The following is a 22,079-nucleotide window of genomic DNA, read 5'->3' as shown; positions in this document are numbered from 1 at the left end:
GCCTGCAACCCGCGCTCGCTTTATAATACATTCCCCCGGAGGAAATGTTTCAACTCTTACAGAACGTTTATTCCTTGCACCCCGCAGTGTTACATCACCGCGCCACACTCGTTCACTTCAAAGCCCCAATCCAACCTTGGCTTTTTGTCTACGATTTGTTTTTTAATATATACACACTTAGGAATTCTTTTAGAAACAGAATCTGACGGCAGATAAGAACCTACTGGCCCATCCAATCCACTCATTAAAGGGGAAACTACAGAGAAGAACTCTAATTGTAATAATGTATTCTGTACCCCCATTGGCCTTAAACAGTGGTTCCCAAACTGTGGGGCTTGGAGCGGTGGCAGGGGAGCCACTGAGGATGGGAATTGGGGAGAATGGCGACCTGGCATTGTAGTTTAAAGGTCAGATAGGGTGAGTTTTGCAATGAAAATGTATTTGTCCTCCTAGATATTCTTGGAACTGTGGCCAAACCACCGATACAACAATGTTATCCTATATGTGTACACATTTTAGAACCAAAGGGGGCCCTGACCAAAGGTTGGACCTGCAAGTAATGTCCTGGCCAAACACTGGACCTTCAAGGGGGCTTAAACTGAAAAAGTGTGGAGCGGTTGAGTCCCCCGCTATAGATCACTATTATCGCAGGGACAGACTGTTCAAAAAGGCTTTCCACCAGCAACAATAGGAGTCACCAGTGGAAAGCCCTTTGCATCGCCTAAGTAATCCAAAGTCGCACAAAGTTTCCTCCTGCAGGCAACTTCAGAAAAAGAAGCGAACGCTCCGTGGGTTCTTCCCCAAAGGAATATGGTCACCCTCCCTGTACAAGTTGATCTGTTTAGATGTAGAGCCAAGGCAAGTAGCAGAGGGCACTATGATGGATCCAGAACTACAGATATCAGGGGTTATGTACGAGAAGAAAGGTTGTGATAATCCATTAAATTTGCATCAGAGCTCCATGTGATCCAGTCGTTGACCAGGGAAGCAAACTCTCAGATCATCCTACCACCTGGTAAAGCCTGCTCATTTTACATTACACTTAAAGATCCACTCAACTGATGCGGTCACAAAATGAGCAGATCCTTACTTGATTTGGCCACCAATGCTCCAGCTCAAATTGGGTTGCTTTAATCACTTGGCCTCCCAGACAGTTATCTGATCTCAATACATTTTGCTCCCCAACCCCTTGGATGTTGCTCTTGGTGCCCCCAAACCAGGCAGTTATTTTTGAATTCCGACTTGGGGGCAAGTTTTGGTTGAATAAAAACAAGATTTCCTACCAAATAAAGCCCCCCGTAAGCTGATAGGGTGCATAGAGGCTGCCTAATAGCCAATCACAGCCCTTATTTGGCTCCTCCATGAACTTTTATGGTGCTTGTGTTGCTCTCCAAGTCTTTTTACATTTGACTGTGGCTCACGAGTAAGAAAGGTTGAGGAGCCCTGCTGGAAAAGGACCACATCATGGTGCTGATGGACAACTGCAGGTGAAAAAACATGCAAGTTTCTGCACATTGAAATGCAATACACTAAGCAGTTGTGCCCGCACTGCCTGACACCTAGCACTAGGTCCAATAGAAAAAGAGGTGGTAGGAAGAACCTGCCATTCAAAAGGCGCAATGAACAGGCATCCTGTTATGAATTGTACCTCTACACAATCATTTCACACCAGTTTGTGACCAGTATGCTCATTTTACAAAAAAAAACCCAGCTCTGGTGAAAAAATGAAACCCTCAAGTGCCTATAAATACTAAAAAGAAAAAAAGGAAGAGCGTGCATGCTACGCAGGTTACACTGCCACAATGTAAGAAAGAAAGGCAAAAAAATTCCACTTTATGAAAATCCTGTGCCCTTAGAAGAGGGCGGTAAATGTGCCAAATGCGGTGCTGAATGGATCTGGAAAAATGAGGTGAGATGTGAACATGTTAGAAATTCTCGGTATCCTTTAAAGACCAGTTATTTTTAGTCCCACATTTCAAGGCCAAATACAAACATTTCCCAAGCATTCTCAAAATGTGTAATATATTCCAAGCGCTTTGAACTGTGCCTTGCAGCTAAATGATGTGCATGTTCTCGGAAGCTGAACTTTTTCCTATTTTGCCACGCCATGGGTCAGTCATTATCTGCTCTGCGGCCTGGACGTCTTGTCGTTTGTAATAGTTAGTCATGCCAGTAGCCCCTCAAACTCCTAAAACCAGGAAGAGAAACATAAACGGAGAGCTAATAATATCAACTGAAGGATTCTGTCCTGTTTGCAAGTGTAAGAGAGAACCCATGATTCTGTGTGTTGGTATAAGTCCTATGAGTTATTCTGAATAGCACCATTTTGCCTTAAGTTGAGATCAGGTGGCCATATAGTTCACTGGTAGCTCCTTACCCGGTATCTTCCTCTAAATGAGGAACGTCCCTTGTCCATCGCACTGTGGCCTTCTCAAAAGGGGTCCCATTTTATAAAGATCAGAGATGGGGTTGGGGTCCCATATTCTGGATTCAAAGGGCTGAGTTGTATTACTGACCGCCAGTGAGCCAAACTGGGCTGCAAAGGCGTGATGCAGTTGGAGGTAGCGGTACATGAGGATTGATGGTTGATTACGTTCCTCTCTTAGCTGGGCCAGAGTAGCAAATGAACCCTCAGCTAACAGGTCCTTAAGGTGATGCACCCCTAGTCTGTGCCAGTAGTGTAAGTCTGGCAGGAGTGAGATGTACTGGGAGTTGGAGTTTCTCCCCAAGGGGCAGAACGTCGAAGGTAGGAGGGTAGCCTAAATGCTCAGCCTAGAAGCTATTGCCCAGGCTTTCCATGGTTTTGCGATGATTGGGGGTAATTTGGGCTTGTCTTTGGCTTTCCTGTATGGGGCATTTCGCATTGCTTCGAAGGATCCTGCTATGGATTCTGTACGTTTTTAAAAGAATTCAGACAGTGGTGCCCTTTGACTGACACTGTTTGAAATTAAAAAATTTTTAGTGATATTATTTTTTTTCCATGATATTTTTGGGTAATTCCTTGCTAACCTTTGGGTCCAGCACCTAGCCCAGAGACCATAAAAATTCCTTTGAAGACCTCCAGATGGACAGCCCCGCCTTGGAAAAGTTCCTCATTCAGCTACAGTGAATTCATAAGCCGCTTAAAGAAAAAACAATTCTTTCTATATTGTTTTTTTTTTTTTTTTTCATTCTCTTGGATACGTAAACAATGTCGATTGCTTTAATCAGCACGCGGGCGCCATACCAGGTCCTGCACAGCCGTAGGGGCAAATGTTATCTGCAAATGATACAATAGCACAACTACAACACAAAATTCTGTGAAAAGGTGTACAATAGGAATTATGATTGTTCATGTTGGCAGCATTCCCAATGATCTGTGTTCTCCTTGATTTAAACCTTTATTAATATATCACAGACTTATTCCTTAGTGCTTTACACACATTATACATAGAGGTATCACCTGTTCCGATCCTTCTATCATAATGATAACACTGTCATGAAGCCTCGGTAACAACCCTAACTATCCATCATTTACATCAATTTCAAAAACTCTTTCTTGCCCACCAAGAACAATCTGGAGAACAGAGCACGCCCCTCCTATCAAGGCACTGAAAACTCTTCTTTTCCTCCTATGCATTGTTGATGTCATACAATGGAAAGAGGATGACGATCCCCTGGCTTAGCAGAGGGCAATAAAAATTCCCTGGAGGGTCAGATCTGGCACACAGACCTCCAGATGGACAGTCCTAATGTAACAATTAAAAAGCTTTCTTTTTACAAGCCAGGAAAAAAATTTACTGTGTAAAAAAAAAAAATCCCCTTGGTTTTACGGCTTTGTGTAGCATGTGGGTATGCGAATACGCATTCCTTTATGTGCCTCTTTGAACACACAAGTTTCCACTTACAAAAGTGCAATTTACAGAAATATTTTACTGATCGGTTATTATTTTGAAAACAACAGTGTTTCCAATAGGCCATATGAGCACAAATAATTCATACAACTCAGTCCCTTCCAAATTGTGAAGTCAATATCCCGAAGCTGATCCAACATTGCAGAGTGTGGGCCCAAAGTTGGGGTTCACCAAATCCAGGACTCGATTTGGGATTCAGATGAACCCTAGACCTTTTTGCAGAATTCTAGTTCAGATTTTGGCTTTAGTCAGGCCAAATACTTCTTGGGAGATTCAGTATTTAGGCATACCCCCAAATTCTGAATTTGGTACAGCCCTAAGTAAGAACTGATCAATAATTATTCAGGAAAGAACATATTTTGTTTGTGCAAAAGTTCCTCTATAACAGGGGTGGGCAAACTATGGCCCACGTCCGGCCCGTTGGTCTTTTTAATCCGGCCTGCCGAGGATTGGTGGTGTGTTGTTTTCCCTAGCAGAGACCGCAGTCCACAATCTTCTGTCTTTCAGAAAATCCCGACTCCGCAAGTCTCATCACAGGAGACTTGGCGTCAAGACTGCATGTAAGCGCAGCCACTCAAAACCTAGGGGACTGACGAGCGGAGACGGCGCTGGCCTGGCCCGTCTGTCAAATTTTAAGTCAATGTGGCCCCTGAGCCTAAAAAAGTTTGCCCACCCCTGCTCTATAACCACCAAAATTTTGACCTGTGCCTTTTGCAATTAGCGTGTTAAGCCTTAAGCCCATTCCGTTTTATTGATGGCATCTTGTCAGCTGGGCAAAGAGGTGAAATCATCAGATTGCCAAGAGTCTGGCTAACCTAACATAACAACCCTTTCCTAGTTCTCACAGTTCATGATCTCCACCACTGTACGCTGAGGATGCCAGATTGCTGTTGAGATTTTCACTCTTCGTTCATGGATTTGCAGTTCTCATAACCTGCATTGGCAAACCCTTATTTCTTCATCTTTCCAGTATGAAACCATGTCACTAACTGGCCAGACCTTCTATATTTAGGCAGAGTGGGATTTACAGGAAGATTTGAGAATTCCGTGACATGTTTACAGTCATTTGGCAACTCAGGGAGATTAAAGACAGTTTGTGTGCATTTCCCGGAATGTCTCCAAACCTGGCGGCAGATGATAATACCGGCAAATGTAGGTGCTGAATCCTTTTTGTATCATGTGGAAAAAGGTATACTTTTTGTTTCAGGTGTCACACTTCCTATAAATATTCACATAACCACAGTTATGCAGAATTACCTTCGTGGAATGTTGTTTGTATAAACCTAAGAGATTCTTTTTCATCGTTTTTATCTTCTGACTGCATTATTGGTAAAATAACTTATTCAGACCTGTATGGTGGGGCTAGTTAAAACTGTCAATATTATGACAATGACTGTATATTGGGCGCTTAAATAGGCAGAACTATGCATAAGCGTGTTTGTACACAGCGGATTCCGGTAGAATGCGGAAAGTGGTGGCTGTCCTGCGTTGGGGGCTAAGTAGACAAGACAGTTCCATCAGATCTAAGAACATGTGCAAATACAAGCATTTGGTTTGAAGATGCTGTAGCTGTACGCCATGCAACAATGCACACTAATAATTCTGTTTTACCAGAACTGCCAATGGATTTTAATAAAAAAAGACTTTGATTTAGATCAAATATTAAAGAAACATAGACTGCAAGCCTATCTACTGCTATCCAGCACTTACAGTAATCCGATTTGGTGGCTTTGGAAACCACCAGTGACAAAAACCATTCATACAGAATCATAAATGACAGATTAGCTGCGATCCTACAGAATCGAACGGCAGTCTGATAAAACTGCCTCAGGCCTGACATGCAATATGTCTAGTTTTAGGAATATCAATATCAAGCAGATATCTGCTCATATATTTAACTGTCCCTTGGGCCTCCAGTAAGCAGCAACCGTCCAGTCCTGACGCCTTGGCTGCCATTGAAACCTGAATCATTGTGCATTGACTTTTTGTTTAATCAAAATTCAACCTGGTAAATGATTTGACAAAAGACTGTGATATCTTGTTGGTAAGAGATTACAAATCCAGGAAATGTCATGTTAACATTAATGTATTTTTATATAAAAGCAACAAAAAGCTTATCACCATGGTCCTATAGCATCATTTTCATCTGAAGTATCTCCTCAGTAGTGATGGGCGAATCTGTCCCATTTTGCTTTGCTGAAAAATTTGCGAAACGGCAAAAATTTGCATTGAAGCCAATGGGCAACTTTTTTTTTACCGCATAACTCTTCTTTGGCAGCCAATGGAGTCCATGGGGCTTTTTCCGTGGCAAAACCTGGCAACCTGTTTACATGGAATCTTCTGATAATTTTGGAAATTAAATTAAAAATGAATCTGGCATTTTCAGAGTTAAGAGTCCCACACCGACACTGTCTCGAGACAGTTTTGCTTCTGGATACAGACAAGTTAGGGCAAATCGCAGCAGACGTTTTGTTTTCCTGCTCCCAACACAAAACCTTGATGTAATCTATAGATTAAATGCACGGGTGGCTTCTGCTTCCAGCCATCAAACCTTTCCAGTACTAAATAAACTTTAAGATCAGGCTTACAATGAGATAGTCTGATCCAAGGGACAATGAAGGGATAGGATGTGTTCTAGCATTGTACATGATGCGGTTTATAATTACTTTTGAAATCATTTCCTATAACCTAAGGCAGGGCTGGGCAAACTTTTTGGCTTAGGGGCCACATTTGACTTTTAAAATTTGACAGACGGGCCAGGCCTGGCCAGTGTTACACCGTTTCCACTCGTCAGTCCCCAGACGCCAAGTCTCGCGTGATGAGACTTGCAGAGTCAGTGGGCCGGATTAAAAAGACCGGACATGGCCCGCGGGCCGTAGGTTGCCAACCCCTGACCTAAGGGGTCCATTCAACACAAGTCTTCAGCTTTTGTGATAACACATAATAAAGTAATATTTTTTAAACTATTACTTTCCACAAAGCTGTGCTGGTAGTACAGACTAGCTGGTTTATTGAAAAGGCAAGGATTTTCAATGAATTGTGTAGCATAAATTCATGACTGGGACTTCATAGGATGATCTCTGGGCTCTCGCAACAATTTAGCAGCTTGTCGTCTAATCAGTCAATCATTATGATACATGTGGATGGCCAACTGCGGCCAACAACGCTACTGGACCTTGTAACATGCCTATATGCCTCTAAATTGGCCATCTATAGTCCCATAGTGTAATTACCTCAACAGTTAGGCAATGTCCTAGCAAGGTCAAGCTGCACTAAGTTGGTTGGATCAGCGCAACCTCATGTGACGCTAATTTATGCAATAAGAAACCATATGCCATGCTGATGATCAGTTGAACACCCTGAAAACTGGCTCCTCTTTGGTCATTTTTAGAGATACATAGAGATTAAGACAGATTAAACATAGGGGCACATTCATCAAATTACGATTGTTTTCGACAAAATTTAAGTGACAAAATTGTATTTGTTGCAATGAGTACGAAAGTTTCAGATTCATTAAAGCTTCTTTATCGTGACTTTCCTTGGGCCGGGTTGGAGCTGCAGAGTGCCATTGAGCCCTATGGGAGGCTTTCCTTGGGCCGGGTTGGAGCTGCAGAGTGCCATTGAGCCCTATGGGAGGCTTTCCTTGGGCCGGGTTGGAGCTGCAGAGTGCCATTGAGCCCTATGGGAGGCTTTCCTTGGGCCGGGTTGGAGCTGCAGAGTGCCATTGAGCCCTATGGGAGACTTTCCTTGGGCCGGGTTGGAGCTGCAGAGTGCCATTGAGCCCTATGGGAGACTTTCCTTGGGCCGGGTTGGAGCTGCAGAGTGCCATTGAGCCCTATGGGAGACTTTCCTTGGGCCGGGTTGGAGCTGCAGAGTGCCATTGAGCCCTATGGGAGACTTTCCTTGGGCCAGGTTGGAGCTGCAGAGTGCCATTGAGCCCTATGGGAGACTTTCCTTGGGCCGGGTTGGAGCTGCAGAGTGCCATTGAGCCCTATGGGAGACTTTCCTTGGGCCGGGTTGGAGCTGCAGAGTGCCATTGAGCCCTATGGGAGACTTTCCTTGGGCCAGGTTGGAGCTGCAGAGTGCCATTGAGCCCTATGGGAGACTTTCCTTGGGCCGGGTTGGAGCTGCAGAGTGCCATTGAGCCCTATGGGAGACTTTCCTTGGGCCGGGTTGGAGCTGCAGAGTGCCATTGAGCCCTATGGGAGACTTTCCTTGGGCCGGGTTGGAGCTGCAGAGTGCCATTGAGCCCTATGGGAGACTTTCCTTGGGCCGGGTTGGAGCTGCAGAGTGCCATTGAGCCCTATGGGAGACTTTCCTTGGGCCGGGTTGGAGCTGCAGAGTGCCATTGAGCCCTATGGGAGACTTTCCTTGGGCCGGGTTGGAGCTGCAGAGTGCCATTGAGCCCTATGGGAGACTTTCCTTGGGCAAGGTTGGAGCTGCAGAGTGCCATTGAGTCCTATGGGAGGCTTCCAAAAACATGCACAGAAGGATCAAAGTCAGAAAGGTTTTCCTGCTGTTTACGGTAATTCGGATACAAAAATTTTGTGACTTTCAGATGGCCAATACGATATTATCGCTATTATTATGATTTTTTCGTAAGCATTTTCGTGACATTTCCGATGATCAGAAATTATCGTATCTAATCTGAATTTTACCCATTTCGGGATTCGAACTCGTACTTCTGAATCTGCCCCATAGTGTTGGTTCCAGTTAAGATAGCATTCTTTGTAGCTAAAGAGCTCACATTTCAAGGGAGAGATGAACATAAAATGGGTGAGGATTTGGTCAAATTACAAAGGTATATAACTTAATGCTAGTTAAATCAGTTTTCATCGTGGTAAGGGATACAAAGGAACCTTTTTAAAGAATAGAGCCCTAAAGGGATTAGAAAAAAAATGAGAAAATCCATTAAGAAATACCACTCTTAACAATTCTATCCATTCAAAGAAAAGAATGATTGTATCTCAGATGGCTAGGTCTTTGCATCGCTCTATCAGCACAAATCACTGTAAGACAAGATAAGCTCCAGTAGGCTTCATGATGCACTGCCGATACTCCCATCTTAGAACAGAAACCCAAAGGTTGATGTCAACATTTAGTTCCAATATTTGAGTCTTAAGGTCCCCATACACGGGCCGATAATAGCTGCCGATATCGGTCCTGAAATTGGCCAGATATCGATCGGCCAGGTTAAAAGATTCAGTTGGATTGGGGGCTGCATCGGCTCGTTGATGCGGTCCCCGAACCGACTGATACATTGCCGCCTATATAATCCGGTCGTTTGGCCCCAGGGCCAAACGATCGGATTATTTATTTTTTTTTTTTAACTTCGAGCTCCCCGATATCGCCCACCCATAGGTGGGGATATCGGGGGAAGATCCGCTCGATTGGCGATCTCGCCAAACGAGCGGATCTTACCGTGTATGGGGACCTTTAGAAACACACCAGCTATAAAACTTTGTTACCTATGCCTACTCTCATTTATTCTCCGTAGATGTTCAGTATGACATAATACTCATAATCAAGTTACAGCTTTACAGTGTCAAACACTTGCCTTAAATACACCTGCATGAAAGCTACTATTAGTGGTCACAAAAGGCTGTAATCCTGGCCACACATGGATAAATCTGCTTGTTTAATCATCAATTAAGATGATCATCTGGCCCAAAAGGTATCATATGCATCCAGAGTTTGGTATAGTCCTTGCTGAACAGGATTATCTAAACCATCATCTACTGTATATGTGATCACGTACTGATTAGATATTGGTCATAACTGTGGCCCCATACAGAGGACAATAACGACCAATATCAACCTTTGTATGGCCAATTTAAAGGAATACTGTCATGGGAAAACAGGTTTTTTTTTTCAAAAGCATCAGTTAATAGAGCTTCTCCAACAGAATCCTGAATTGTAATCTGTTTTTCCCATGGGGCTAGCCATATTCTTCATTTCCCAGGGTGCCACAGCCATGTGACCTGTGCTCTGATAAACTTCAGTCTCACTTTACTGCTGCGCTGCAAGTTGGAGTGATATTCCCCCCCCCCTCACCCCCAGCAGCCAATCAGCAGAACAATGGGAAGGGAGCAAGATAGCAGCTCCCAGTAGGTATCAGAATAGCACTCAATAGTAAAAAATCCAAGTCCGGCTTGGGACTCCTCCAGTTACATGGGAGTAGGAGAAACAATAGGTTAGCTGAAAGCAGTTCTAATGTGTAGCGCTGGCTCCTTCTGAAAGCTCAGACTCAGGCACACTTTACTGCTGCGCTGCAAGTTGGAGTGATATCCCCCCCACGCCCAGCAGCTAATCAGCAGAACAATGGGAAGGGAGCAAGATAGCAGCTCCCAGTAGGTATCAGAATAGCACTCAATAATAAGAAATCCAAGTCCGGCTTGGGACTCCTCCAGTTACATGGGAGTAGGAGAAACAATAGGTTAGCTGAAAGCAGTTCTAATGTGTAGCGCTGGCTGAAAGCTCAGACTCAGGCACAAGGCACTGAGATGGCGCCTACACACCAATATTACAGCTACAAATACATTTGTTGGTTGAAGAATAAAAGGTTAAATGACAGAGGGAATTATTTGCTATGTAAACAGTGTCATTTAGAAATAAAAAGTGCCCCATAAATATCATAACAGTAGCTGTTTAAAGAGATTTATTCATGTTTGAATGGACTGCAGGTATGATACAGGCTGCTATAGTACTCTTCGTTGGTTGTTAAACCAGTCCCAATGGACTATTCTGTGTAGTCATTAATAGATAATAGCATCATATGACTGAATGTGAGGCAAGCAATAATGTAGCTGTAACTACACACACCAAAGGCACTCCCACCAACTGGGAGCTGATTTATGATCCTCAAAATACCTCACGAATGGAGAAAGAAGACATTCTATACATTATTTTGCAGACAATCATGAGAATTTTTGGATTGGGGACTCTACTATGTTTTCTGTTATACTATGTTTTCATTTATACTATGTTTTCTGTTATACTATGTTTTCAGTCCTGACGTTAGGAAACCGCTACACTTATTCTCACTGAAACAGACAAATATAATTTGACAGCAGAAATAAACCAGTTGGTCCATATAGTCTGCCAATGAGATGCTTAATTGGGTTTAGAAGTATCTCATGCGTTTTGGATTCCTTGACTCTATTAGACCCCACCACATCTGCTGTAAACTGACATGTTTTGGTTAATGTTTCCTTCAGAATATTCCTCGTACCAAAATTATTTTTAGAGTTTTTCTAAACAAATCGGTTTTGAGTTTAGAGTTATACACTGGTACTGAGTCGCTGCCTATAAACGTCCCTTCTAACAAAGTCCATCCTCCCTGTTCCCATTCAAGTTACTGTGGGTTTTGTGTATTTTATAGCAGTAAACAAGCAAAACTGGTGCACTTATGTGCCACCTCTGCACTTGTCTGCTTCCTTAATAATAATTGTGAGTTCTGTCACCACCTCCTTTTCGATGGCTCTTGGAATATACAGGGTTCCCTATGTGCTTGGGTGTTGGAAGAGGGAGAACGATAAACAGGTTTGGCTTAGTCTTTTATTCTACAAAAAAGCACCATGTTATGCCTTTTCATACAATAGGCAGGAAAAAACATGTATCTTTTTTTCCCAAAAATAGGGCAGAACAAAAAAATTGGTCACCATTTTCAAAAAAGAAAACCAGTAAATCAATCTCTAAAGTAAAGGGGGCCATACACGGGCTGATTGTAGCTGCCGATATCGGCCCCTTAGACAGATTCGGCAGCTTTACGGCCCATGTAGGGGCACTACCGACGGGCCTGCCCGACCGATATCTGGCCTGAAATCGGGCAGGTTAAAAAATTTAGTCGGATCGGGACTGCATCAGCTCGCTGATGTAGTCCCCGAACCAACCGCGCCTATTTCGGCATTCTAATTCGATTGTTGGCCCCAGGGCCAAACGACCCAATTCCCCTAAATTCACCCGATATAGCCCACCTGTAGGTGGGGATATCGGGAGAAGATCTGCTTGCTTAGTGACCTCGCCAAGCGAGTGGATCTTAACATGTATGGCCAACTTAAGTTTGGTTGCAGTTGTATTCTCTGTATAGGAATGAGGGAAACTTTGGCTGTTTTGGTACTTTTTTTGGTCTCATTCCAAGAACCCAATTTCCTGGGGGTGTCTGTATTTTTTTAAAGGCCCGGTTTGTGTGGGCAACACACATTATTTTCTTTGACATTTCATTTTTTCAATTGTCATTGTCCCATTAAAAGCATTTCCTTCGCAGTACTATACTGCTTAAATAACTATATTGAGACTCTATGATAATGCACAAACCAGCAAACTCTTTTCTCATTTTGGTTTTAGAACAAGACTATTTTATAAGGTGTTTTACAGCTGCAGTCCCATACTAAATCCATTCCTACCAGAAGTACTGGTATAGTGATTAAATAGGTCTGTTTCAGTTATGAAGAGTTATCTGTTATGCCTTCCAGGACCAAGACAGGGCAAACTTCACTGGGCTTCCATAAGTGGGGCGTAAGCATTGCACAACACCTGATCGTGACCCTTGCATAGATTGCTGGCATCTACAAGCAGCAGTGAATTAGTTACTGATCCTGCCAAGTCTCTTTAGAAACTATAGTTCTTATCCTGCCATAAAGTAAGACAAGACTGCTGAGATACACAAAGACGCATGAAGAAATACAATGCCATGCAAGTACAAAAAGTCTGTAACGTAGACCAGTGCTACCTAAGATTCTCCATGCAATGGGCCATTTATCTACTGTTTTATATGTTTCTGGGGACAGATTATTCATGTCATTCAAAGAGGTCTATAGAGCTCTTGAGCATGCCTGGGGCCATAAAAATCTATTAAAGGGCCACATCTGTCCCCTAGACTGTAACTCACCCTGTAATCTCTCCAGACTCTGTTACTTGGAGCAAAAGGGCCAGGACATGGGCTTCACCTGGCAGGCCCCTAGCTTGTGTAGCATTCAGCAACCCATACACGGGTTGTTCTATAAGCCTGCCAAACAGATAACTGGTCAAAAATTAGGGATGCACCGAATCCAGGATTCAGCCTCTCTCACCGGGGTTCGGATTCGCCAAATTAGCATTTGGAAGGGTTAATTGGATTTTTGCCCCTTATGGATCCTAATTATTAGGATTCGGTTCGGTATTTTGCCAAATCCATCGGGGTGGATTCAGCCAAACCCAAAAAACTGGGTTCAGTGCATCCCTATTAAAAATCTGCCAGATATCTATCCAGCAGGTTTGTAAATCCCACTAAACCAGAATCACTGGCTCATAGATGAGGTTCTCCCTCAAAAGATCTGCATTGACCTACATTAGGATCCAATTGTTGGCCCTGACCAGATCAGCTTACTTTTGCCCTGTACATGGGTGGCAAAATGGGTGAAAGATCTACTTGTTTGGCAATCCCACCAACTGAGCACATGTATGTGTGTACAGCCATCTTAACTCTGTGCCACCCTAATCTTAAACTTAAAATTATAGGCTGCTAGCGGAACCATCACAGATGCTGCATTTTACAATGTAATTTATGATAAGAGAACACCTGCTTGAAATAAAGGGTTGTTTCTCCGGCTGATTGCGTCCCTCTTACTTAGTGTTGACAGTCTAATAATCCAAGTTCCCAAAGAATCAACAATGGAACTACAGAAAGGTTTTCAGTTACTGTTTCAACGCAATGTCTCTCCTGTCAGCGATGTTCAACTAACTTTTTTGGGAGGTAGAGGTCTGTACAAATTTTATTTTTACGGGTTATTTCTCCTTCATAAGATAGTCATCTTCTCCCTAAGCAGAAAATTTGGCCTTAGTAGTCTTATCAAGCCCTCATATTTGTTCCCTTGCTTCTAGACTGTTTGCTAGTGTTGTTCGTCCTACGAGGGGGGGGGGTTGATATTACAACAATAACAGAGAAAACAATGTAAACAACAAATATTACAACACTGTTTATACAACACAAGCTGTTTTTTTATCGCTGCGGCAAAACCCCACAATCATTTAAAGACATAAGGTTTCCACTGATCTACAGAAAACAGGGAAGCAGATTCAGATGCAACTTTCTGTGCAATGAAGATTGACTGCCCCGACGGCACATAGCCGACTGGGAACGCTGGGATTAGAAGTTCATACTAGTTAGTAGGCTGTGCTATATTACGGGGTATTTTTACCTGTCTAAAACGTGTCTACATATATAATTTGGAATTTTATCACACGGACAGATATTTGTGTGTCTGTCCCTTTAATGAAACACTTTGCACAACCCCATGCTGGGAGACTGTTCCGTGTACGCACTAAGCTTTCAGCAATCAAGTTACTTTATGCATCTTTCTTGAAAAGGCACATTAGAGAATCCCTTGCTGCAAAGACACAAGCAGTAAAAGGGTGGTGCAGCAATGCAGTTTGAAGGATGTTATTAAGCGCTCTAATAGGGCTCTAGTCCATTTGTGCTCATTTTCGTAGTGTGAATCACTGAGCGTTCTGCTTTGAACTCTGCTGGGCTCAGAATTTCCTGCTCTCTTCTTATTCTGTACAGTAATTGCTACTTCAAAAGAAGTGCGCAGACCTGTCGGATCATGTACAATCCCAAGAAATTGCTCGGATGTAGCAGGCAGCTAGACCATTCCACCTGAGAATATGCCCTGGAAGGCACGCCAAACAAACTACAAGCAAAGTGCTTTTGCCAAATATGACTACTGCATTCCTAATAAGCAAAGCTTCAAAGCCAGCAGACACCAATGGGTAAAGGAAAAGTAAAAAGCTTACAATCTAATTCCGTGCAATGCTAAAAACCTGTGTTTGCAGAGACTGTTTCTGCAGTAAAGCATGGGAAAATGTTACTGAAATCATAGTATAATCAATAAAACTTCTGCCATATATGAAAGTTTATTGGAACCTAGAACAAACTGTTAAGACATCTCCAGGCAAGAGATAAGGGATAACAGTACTCACCTAGATTAACAAAACTCATAACCATGTCGGCGTCATTGAGGAAGTTGCTGTCCTGTTGGCTGGCCAGCGGTGGCCCCTGGGTGGTAAAGATGGGCTTGTATGGATAAGAGAAGCCTTCAGCTTCCTCTTCGTCCACTGTCATAGCATTGTACAAATCCAGCATAAACATAGGGGCAGAATTTTGCTTTCCATACAAATGGGGTCTGGGTCTGTGCGGCAGCCCCAGGATGGATAAAATCTCTCTCTGCATCTCCCTGCGCTCTTGGCCTCGCAACCTCCTTTGGATAAAACTAGAGTGCACCTCATTGTCCAAGGTGAAGTCGGCCAGGATGATCCTCCACAAGAAGTATGTCCAAAGGAGCACAGAACCCGTTTTGTTCTTTTGCAGAACATTCATTTCCCTTGGATCTGTACGGCAAAACCTACAGCACCTGCCCTTCTCTCCAAAGGGGAGACCATCAATAAATGAGCATTAAATCAAACCAGTGCATCCAACTCTCAGCTGAAGTTCTCACTAACTTGGAACAGCTGGAGGCTTCCTCTGCATCAGCTGAACCCAGTCATTGTGAGACTTTGTAACAGGCGACAGGACAAAGGAAGACAGATATACAGATTAATCCTTGTTTTTTCTGCCCTGTAGGGTCTGATCTGTCCTCTCTGTCTCTCTAGCAAAGTCTAAGTGGCTTGTGAAGGCAGACGGAGCCAGCAGGAGACTGAATGTGGTGGGAGGAGCAGGCAGTAAGAAGGAGGGCATAAACAGAGAGAAAGAAATAACTGCACTGTGAATCCCATCAGGTTGCTTCAGGATGTTTGCAAGACTACAGACAAGGGTGGGCCACTGTCTATTTGGTAATTGAAAGTAAACAGATTAAGGACTGTCTGTGTCTCATTATCATTTCAACTGGAGGGCACAGGCATATGTGGCTAGCCTCCTTTTCTCCGACAGGGAAGGCTGTTTGGGACATTCTATAAACAGAATCGATGCTAATAATGCACACAGTGATTTGCTGAAAGTTTAGCAGTCAAAGCTGTCTCTATTATGGAATGCTTGCATTGACAGCTTGCAATCTAAATATGAGGAATTATTATTAACATATAAAGCGGCAACATATCCCGCAGCGCTGTACAATAAGTGGGTTACATACATTGGACATACACAGTAACCAATAAGAAAAACAGAAGGTGATGAGAGCCCTGCCCAAAAGAGCTTACAATCTATAAATAAGTGGGTCCTTGGTATACAGTATTTTGCCTTTAGCACATCTATGATTTGGATGTTACGGTGGCCATACACGGGCCGACTGTAGCTGCCGATATCGGTCCCTTAGACCTCACCAAGCGAGCGGATCTTAACGTGTATGGCCACCTTTAGTGCAACTGAAACAGAGAAGGCCTTGATGGCATAGGTTAAGTTTCTTTATCTTATAATAAATATAATAGACTCAGTTTGAGCTTACTTTATTCATCCCAAGATTTGAGGCCAGTTCCGTACGTGCTTTTAATGCATGTATTAAGGTAATAATGTCACACATTTACGAGCATTTATACTGCTATAAAATTTATAGGGAGCGGAGGCAGCTAAACTACAATGACACCCAGAATTGTGCAACCGCTCGACAGAACAGGACCGAGCAGCCCACAGCCCAAAATTATCACCTCAAAATGTGCCCCTCCATGATGACTTGGGGGATAACCTATCCTTCCACAATAATATTTAATACCATATTAGTAATTCTTGAATAGTGGTTGCAAGGAAAGATCAAAATGATGCTTCACTGTTTACAAGTCTCTTTGCAAACAGCCAATCAGAATGTCCAGGAAGTCAGGAGTGACCCTGCAGGCTCTTCTGTGCCGAGTAAGATAACAGCTCAGTTGCCACTGGGTGACAAGTCTTCCTCGTGCGTTACTAGCCTCACCATCCAAACTATAGCATGTTTTGTAAAAATGTATTTGAGGAACACAAATATTAAGTTATAACACAATACAGTACAGCAAATACAAGCAGAGATCCAGTATTTAGATTGTCTAAGGGGCACATTCATCAAAGTACTATTGCTTCCGAATACAAAAAAATCATATTTTTTCTAAGTTTTCGTACTGTGCGTATTTTTCTGTGTTTTTTCCGTTAATTTGCGCATCTTTTTCATACTTTGCGACAAAAATTATGCAATAAAATCGTATTTGTCGCAACAAGTACGAAAGTTTTGGATTCATTAAAGCTTCGGTATTGTGACTTTCCTTGGGCCGGGTTGGAGCTGCAGAGTGCCATTGAGCCCTATGGGAGACTTTCCTTGGGCCGGGTTGGAGCTGCAGAGTGCCATTGAGCCCTATGGGAGACTTTCCTTGGGCCGGGTTGGAGCTGCAGAGTGCCATTGAGCCCTATGGGAGACTTTCCTTGGGCCGGGTTGGAGCTGCAGAGTGCCATTGAGCCCTATGGGAGACTTTCCTTGGGCCGGGTTGGAGCTGCAGAGTGCCATTGAGCCCTATGGGAGGCTTTCCTTGGGCCGGGTTGGAGCTGCAGAGTGCCATTGAGCCCTATGGGAGACTTTCCTTGGGCCGGGTTGGAGCTGCAGAGTGCCATTGAGCCCTATGGGAGACTTTCCTTGGGCCGGGTTGGAGCTGCAGAGTGCCATTGAGCCCTATGGGAGACTTTCCTTGGGCCGGGTTGGAGCTGCAGAGTGCCATTGAGCCCTATGGGAGACTTTCCTTGGGCCGGGTTGGAGCTGCAGAGTGCCATTGAGCCCTATGGGAGACTTTCCTTGGGCCGGGTTGGAGCTGCAGAGTGCCATTGAGCCCTATGGGAGACTTTCCTTGGGCCGGGTTGGAGCTGCAGAGTGCCATTGAGCCCTATGGGAGGCTTTCCTTGGGCCAGGTTGGAGCTGCAGAGTGCCATTGAGCCCTATGGGAGACTTTCCTTGGGCCGGGTTGGAGCTGCAGAGTGCCATTGAGCCCTATGGGAGACTTTCCTTGGGCCGGGTTGGAGCTGCAGAGTGCCATTGAGCCCTATGGGAGACTTTCCTTGGGCCGGGTTGGAGCTGCAGAGTGCCATTGAGCCCTATGGGAGGCTTTCCTTGGGCCGGGTTGGAGCTGCAGAGTGCCATTGAGCCCTATGGGAGACTTTCCTTGGGCCGGGTTGGAGCTGCAGAGTGCCATTGAGCCCTATGGGAGGCTTTCCTTGGGCCGGGTTGGAGCTGCAGAGTGCCATTGAGCCCTATGGGAGACTTTCCTTGGGCCGGGTTGGAGCTGCAGAGTGCCATTGAGCCCTATGGGAGGCTTCCAAAAACACCGTTTACGATCGTTCATACGAAAATTTTGCGACTTTCGGATCGTCAATACGATATTATCATGACTATTACACATTTTTTTCATAAGCATTTTCGTGACATTTCCCATCATCAGAAATTATCGTATCTAATCCGAATTTTACCCATTTTGGGATTCAAACTCGTACTCGATAAATCTGCTCCTAAATGTCACCATAGTTTGGAGGCCACTAACAACACTGCCGATGAGATTGAATTTTATTTATATTATAAAAATAAGAAACAAAAGCAACATTTTCTCCAAATTTTCTTCTAACTTGGTGTTATATTGATGTAAATTTCGAAGCTTAAAGTTGCGGTGTTCCACCAGTGGACACATCTGTTCTGTTTCTCTCTAAATGGAATCTTTCTATCACTCCACTTAAGGCAGCCATACACAGGGCGATAAAAGCTGCTGTCTGTGTACAGTGCCAGGCGACCAGCCTGAACAACCGGTTAGGGTTGATTTTCCTGTAGCACTGAATCTGCATGTGGATGCAGTCGTCGATCTGATGGCCCGCATAACGGCAATTATAATGGCCAATCAGTCTGATATTGTCCATCTCAAGGTGGCCTTAATGGTGAACGGTGAACAAGTTGCAACTCATAAATAACTGAGAATAAAAAATGCAACAAAAATCCTGACATTATATCAAGCAAGTAAAATCTACTGAATACTGATAAACCCACTCCTTAGTAGCCTTTTTATTAACATTTTATTAACAAGAATTCTCTCTTTTCTTCTCAACGTCTTTCCCATTATCTCAAAAACATTTTCCCACACAATTTATTAGGCTGCAATCTAATCACACAATTGTTTTTTCAGTCCCTAGTTTTAATAAAGACAGATATCAGAAATTACAAGTGATGAGCGAATCTGTCCCGTTTCGCTTTGCCGAAAAATTTGCGAAACGACAGGAAAACTTGTGAAATGGTGAAAAATCAAAACGAGTTTCTTGCGTGACTTTTTTGTTGCTTTTTTTTTTTTTCGCTGCGCCTGCACCCATTTTGATGCGACTGCACCTAATTTGACGCGACTGTGTCTATTTTTGACGTGCAACTAATTTTTCCACCGTGAATTTTCGTGGAAGTTTTGCAAAACCAATGACGAAATGCGGAAATTCGCTGCCTGCTGAAAAAATTCGCTCATCACTACAAATTACCAATTTGCAGCAAAAATAAAATTTTAGCAACTTTTCAAATTTTTCCATGACACTATGTCTGTGTACAGGAAACTTAATTTTCTAAAATTTCAATTTTCCATTTTCATAGAATACCCTATAAGCTAAACGCACAGATCATAAAACCCTCCTCTACGCTCGCTGATGAGCCTTGATAAGGCAGAACTAGTCTGTAGCTGGAACCTGTAAATTGCCAAAAATCCCCTGACTATGAATAAAAACTCTGGTGAGGAGAGCTTCAGCCCATAGAGTATTCCATGGAAAATGTTTTTAACTGTGCCAATATTATTAATAAGATAAGAACCTCAAGGGGTTGATTGCTAAGGGGTATTTGCTTATCCGTTGAATTAGAAAATATTTTATATTTTGCAAGAAAAATTCGTTTTCTTCTGTTTAAAGTCTCGATAACGCTGCTTCTATTCATTTTGTTTTTTCTACGATGTTCATGAAAGGCATTTAGAGTAAGGAGATCTTCCCTCATTTGTACGTAAAGCAGAAGGAATCCTGGAAAGGAAAGCCAGTTTTGCTAGTAAAATGTCCATTGTTGCAAGTACACATAACTGACAGTCTATATTTTGCAGTTAGTCAAAAAACTATTCCATATCTGGATTTTTTAAATTGCTTGAAAATGCCAAACCCGGATGAGCCAGGCACTTCTTATCTCTCCATCAGATTCTATCCAGCACTGAGCACCTCCTTTTCATTCCGATGGCTCTCAGCATTACAAAGATCTCCTTTTGTATAAAAGAACATGCCCCTAACCTGCGGATTCACATCCTTCAGTATACTGCAGGCAAGTCCAAGAAAGTCATTTAGCACTAGCTCTGAAATGGAAGCTTGCTACAGGATGATTTGTGATGATTGCTGAAGATACTGATGTTATTGTTGATATTTCTATTTGCAAATCTTGAGATTCCAACCCAGTTTGTCTACCCTGGCACTGATATGCTTGAAAACCAGAATGCCTTCTTCCACAACAGAATGCTTCTAGGACATGGGACGAAGCATTAAGCATATATCTGTACAGAAGCTTTAAGCCATACTAGTGATACCTTATTTTTTCTCTCTCTGTAAGGTCTCCACAGAATATGAAACTATGTTTATGGTGTTGCATTTCTTCTGAGCTTCTTAAGGTGGCGATGTGTTGCGATTTGTTTTCGCACAAAAGATCGTTAAATCCGCCACTTACCTTCAGGGCTGAAACGGCAGATAAAGAGGTAGAAACAATAGGATTTCTACCTCCTTCTGCCGATTCAGCCCTGAAGGCAGATTTTGCTCAGGCGCCTTCTATGGCTTCTTTTAACCTGGCCGATCGGCAAGTCGACCGATTTCAGCAGCCTCCTGCGATATCTGTCGACTTGCCATACACGCACCAAATATCGTACGAAACGAGGTTTCTTACAATATTATCGGTGCGTGTATGGCCAGCTTTAGTGATGGAATCTCGGAACTGTTGGTCCATACGAGCTTATACATTCACCGGTGCTCTGCCTTTTGTGGATTCAGAATAACTAAACATTTATGTGTAGAATCTCCACAATCAAGAACAGGGGGAAAAGGGAATTGTTGAAGAATAAAATCAATATATAGTCCCTCAAAACACCCACAGTTAAGGTGGCCATACATGAGCAGATTAAAACTTCTGATTTGGGTCCTTCAGACCAATTCGGCAGCTTATCTGCCCATGTATGGGGCCCACTGATGGGCCAGATGTCAATCAGGCGCGCTTGATTTTACCTTCGGATCAAGGACCGACTGGCCCTTGCTCAGCCAAGCAAGTGGATCTTTTATGGCCACCTTAGCAAGTGAGCAGGTCTGTTTAAGAAAAAGCATTGCATAACTAAAACTTGCAATAACTAAATAGAATGTTAATACCTATCACAAACATTGTTACAGCTACTGTACCTACCCTATTACCCCAAAATCTTATTAATGTTTCCTTTCAAAAATCTCGTCCTAACTTTTCCTTCAACCATTTGATACAATTTCAAAATAATCCTTATTTCTGTGCATTAAACCCAGTGGCTCATTGTTGGATGAAATTTTCAGCTTTGACATGACAATTGCGATCCAAAAGGATTGCAGGTGTGTTGGTCGAAACTCCTCAGAAACTGAGGAGTCGGAGTCGGAGAATTTATCTACCGACTCCACAGCCCTGGTTAATTATAGGAACTAATATTCACGGCTGGTGTTTGTCCAACTCCAAATGTCCCAATTTTATCACCCCCACCCCCTGCTAGGATTATTACTTACTTTACAGACGGAACACAGACCTAGTTGGAATCTCCAAGTTCCTGTCTGTGAGGTAGCACACTTTTATCTGTTACACAACTGATAAGGTCTGTTAATGCAGCATTCCTGCAAACCTGACAAGGGGGAGATAGTTAACAGATCTGTACTGGAGAGAGATAAAATGCCGTCTTGGAAATCTTTTTTTAGTCTTTAGGAAAGAATAAAATGTTCACAAGAGTCTGCTTCAGAAACTCCCTAATTATGGTCAATTCACAAAAGGACATGGGTTGGGATTAACATAGCTACTGTTGGTATGATCTGAAACCATAAAAGAACCGTTCATTAAAAAAATGAAATTATTATGACAGGTCTCAATACCGTTAATGCAATTTCATTCTACTCAATGGCGTATTTTTAAAAACTTTGCTGTTGTCCTTACTGTGCAAGTCAACCCTGGTCACAGAAGAAATGTTAACTGCCCCAATAACTAAAAAACAATAATTAAAAAATGT

At 43.1% G+C, this 22,079-nt stretch overlaps 2 protein-coding genes across 4 annotated transcripts in view; one reads left to right on the top strand and one right to left on the bottom strand.

Annotated features, from left to right (window-relative positions):
• bmp7.1 (bone morphogenetic protein 7, gene 1) overlaps positions 1-15,435 on the bottom strand; it is a 55,186-nt gene extending 39,751 nt beyond the window's left edge. The window contains exon 1 of the mRNA NM_203866.1: positions 14,853-15,435. Coding sequence (NP_989197.1) covers positions 14,853-15,249 — 397 coding nt within the window. The 5' untranslated portion in view covers positions 15,250-15,435. The remainder of the gene's footprint in view (positions 1-14,852) is intronic.
• spo11 (SPO11 meiotic protein covalently bound to DSB) overlaps positions 1-22,079 on the top strand; it is a 130,292-nt gene that overhangs the window by 78,533 nt on the left and 29,680 nt on the right. The window contains exon 1 of one of the 3 annotated variants that reach the window (NM_001008199.1): positions 13,612-13,632. The exons of the other annotated variants lie outside the window; for them this stretch is intronic. The gene's annotated coding sequence lies outside the window, so the exon portion shown is untranslated. Of the gene's footprint in view, positions 1-13,611; positions 13,633-22,079 lie in introns of those variants that run through there. 3 annotated transcript variants of the gene reach the window in all.

The sequence above is a fragment of the Xenopus tropicalis genome, chromosome 10, assembly GCF_000004195.4.
Source record: "Xenopus tropicalis strain Nigerian chromosome 10, UCB_Xtro_10.0, whole genome shotgun sequence".
NCBI classification, from domain to species: domain Eukaryota; kingdom Metazoa; phylum Chordata; class Amphibia; order Anura; family Pipidae; genus Xenopus; species Xenopus tropicalis.
This window is presented reverse-complemented; position numbering and strand designations above follow the sequence as displayed.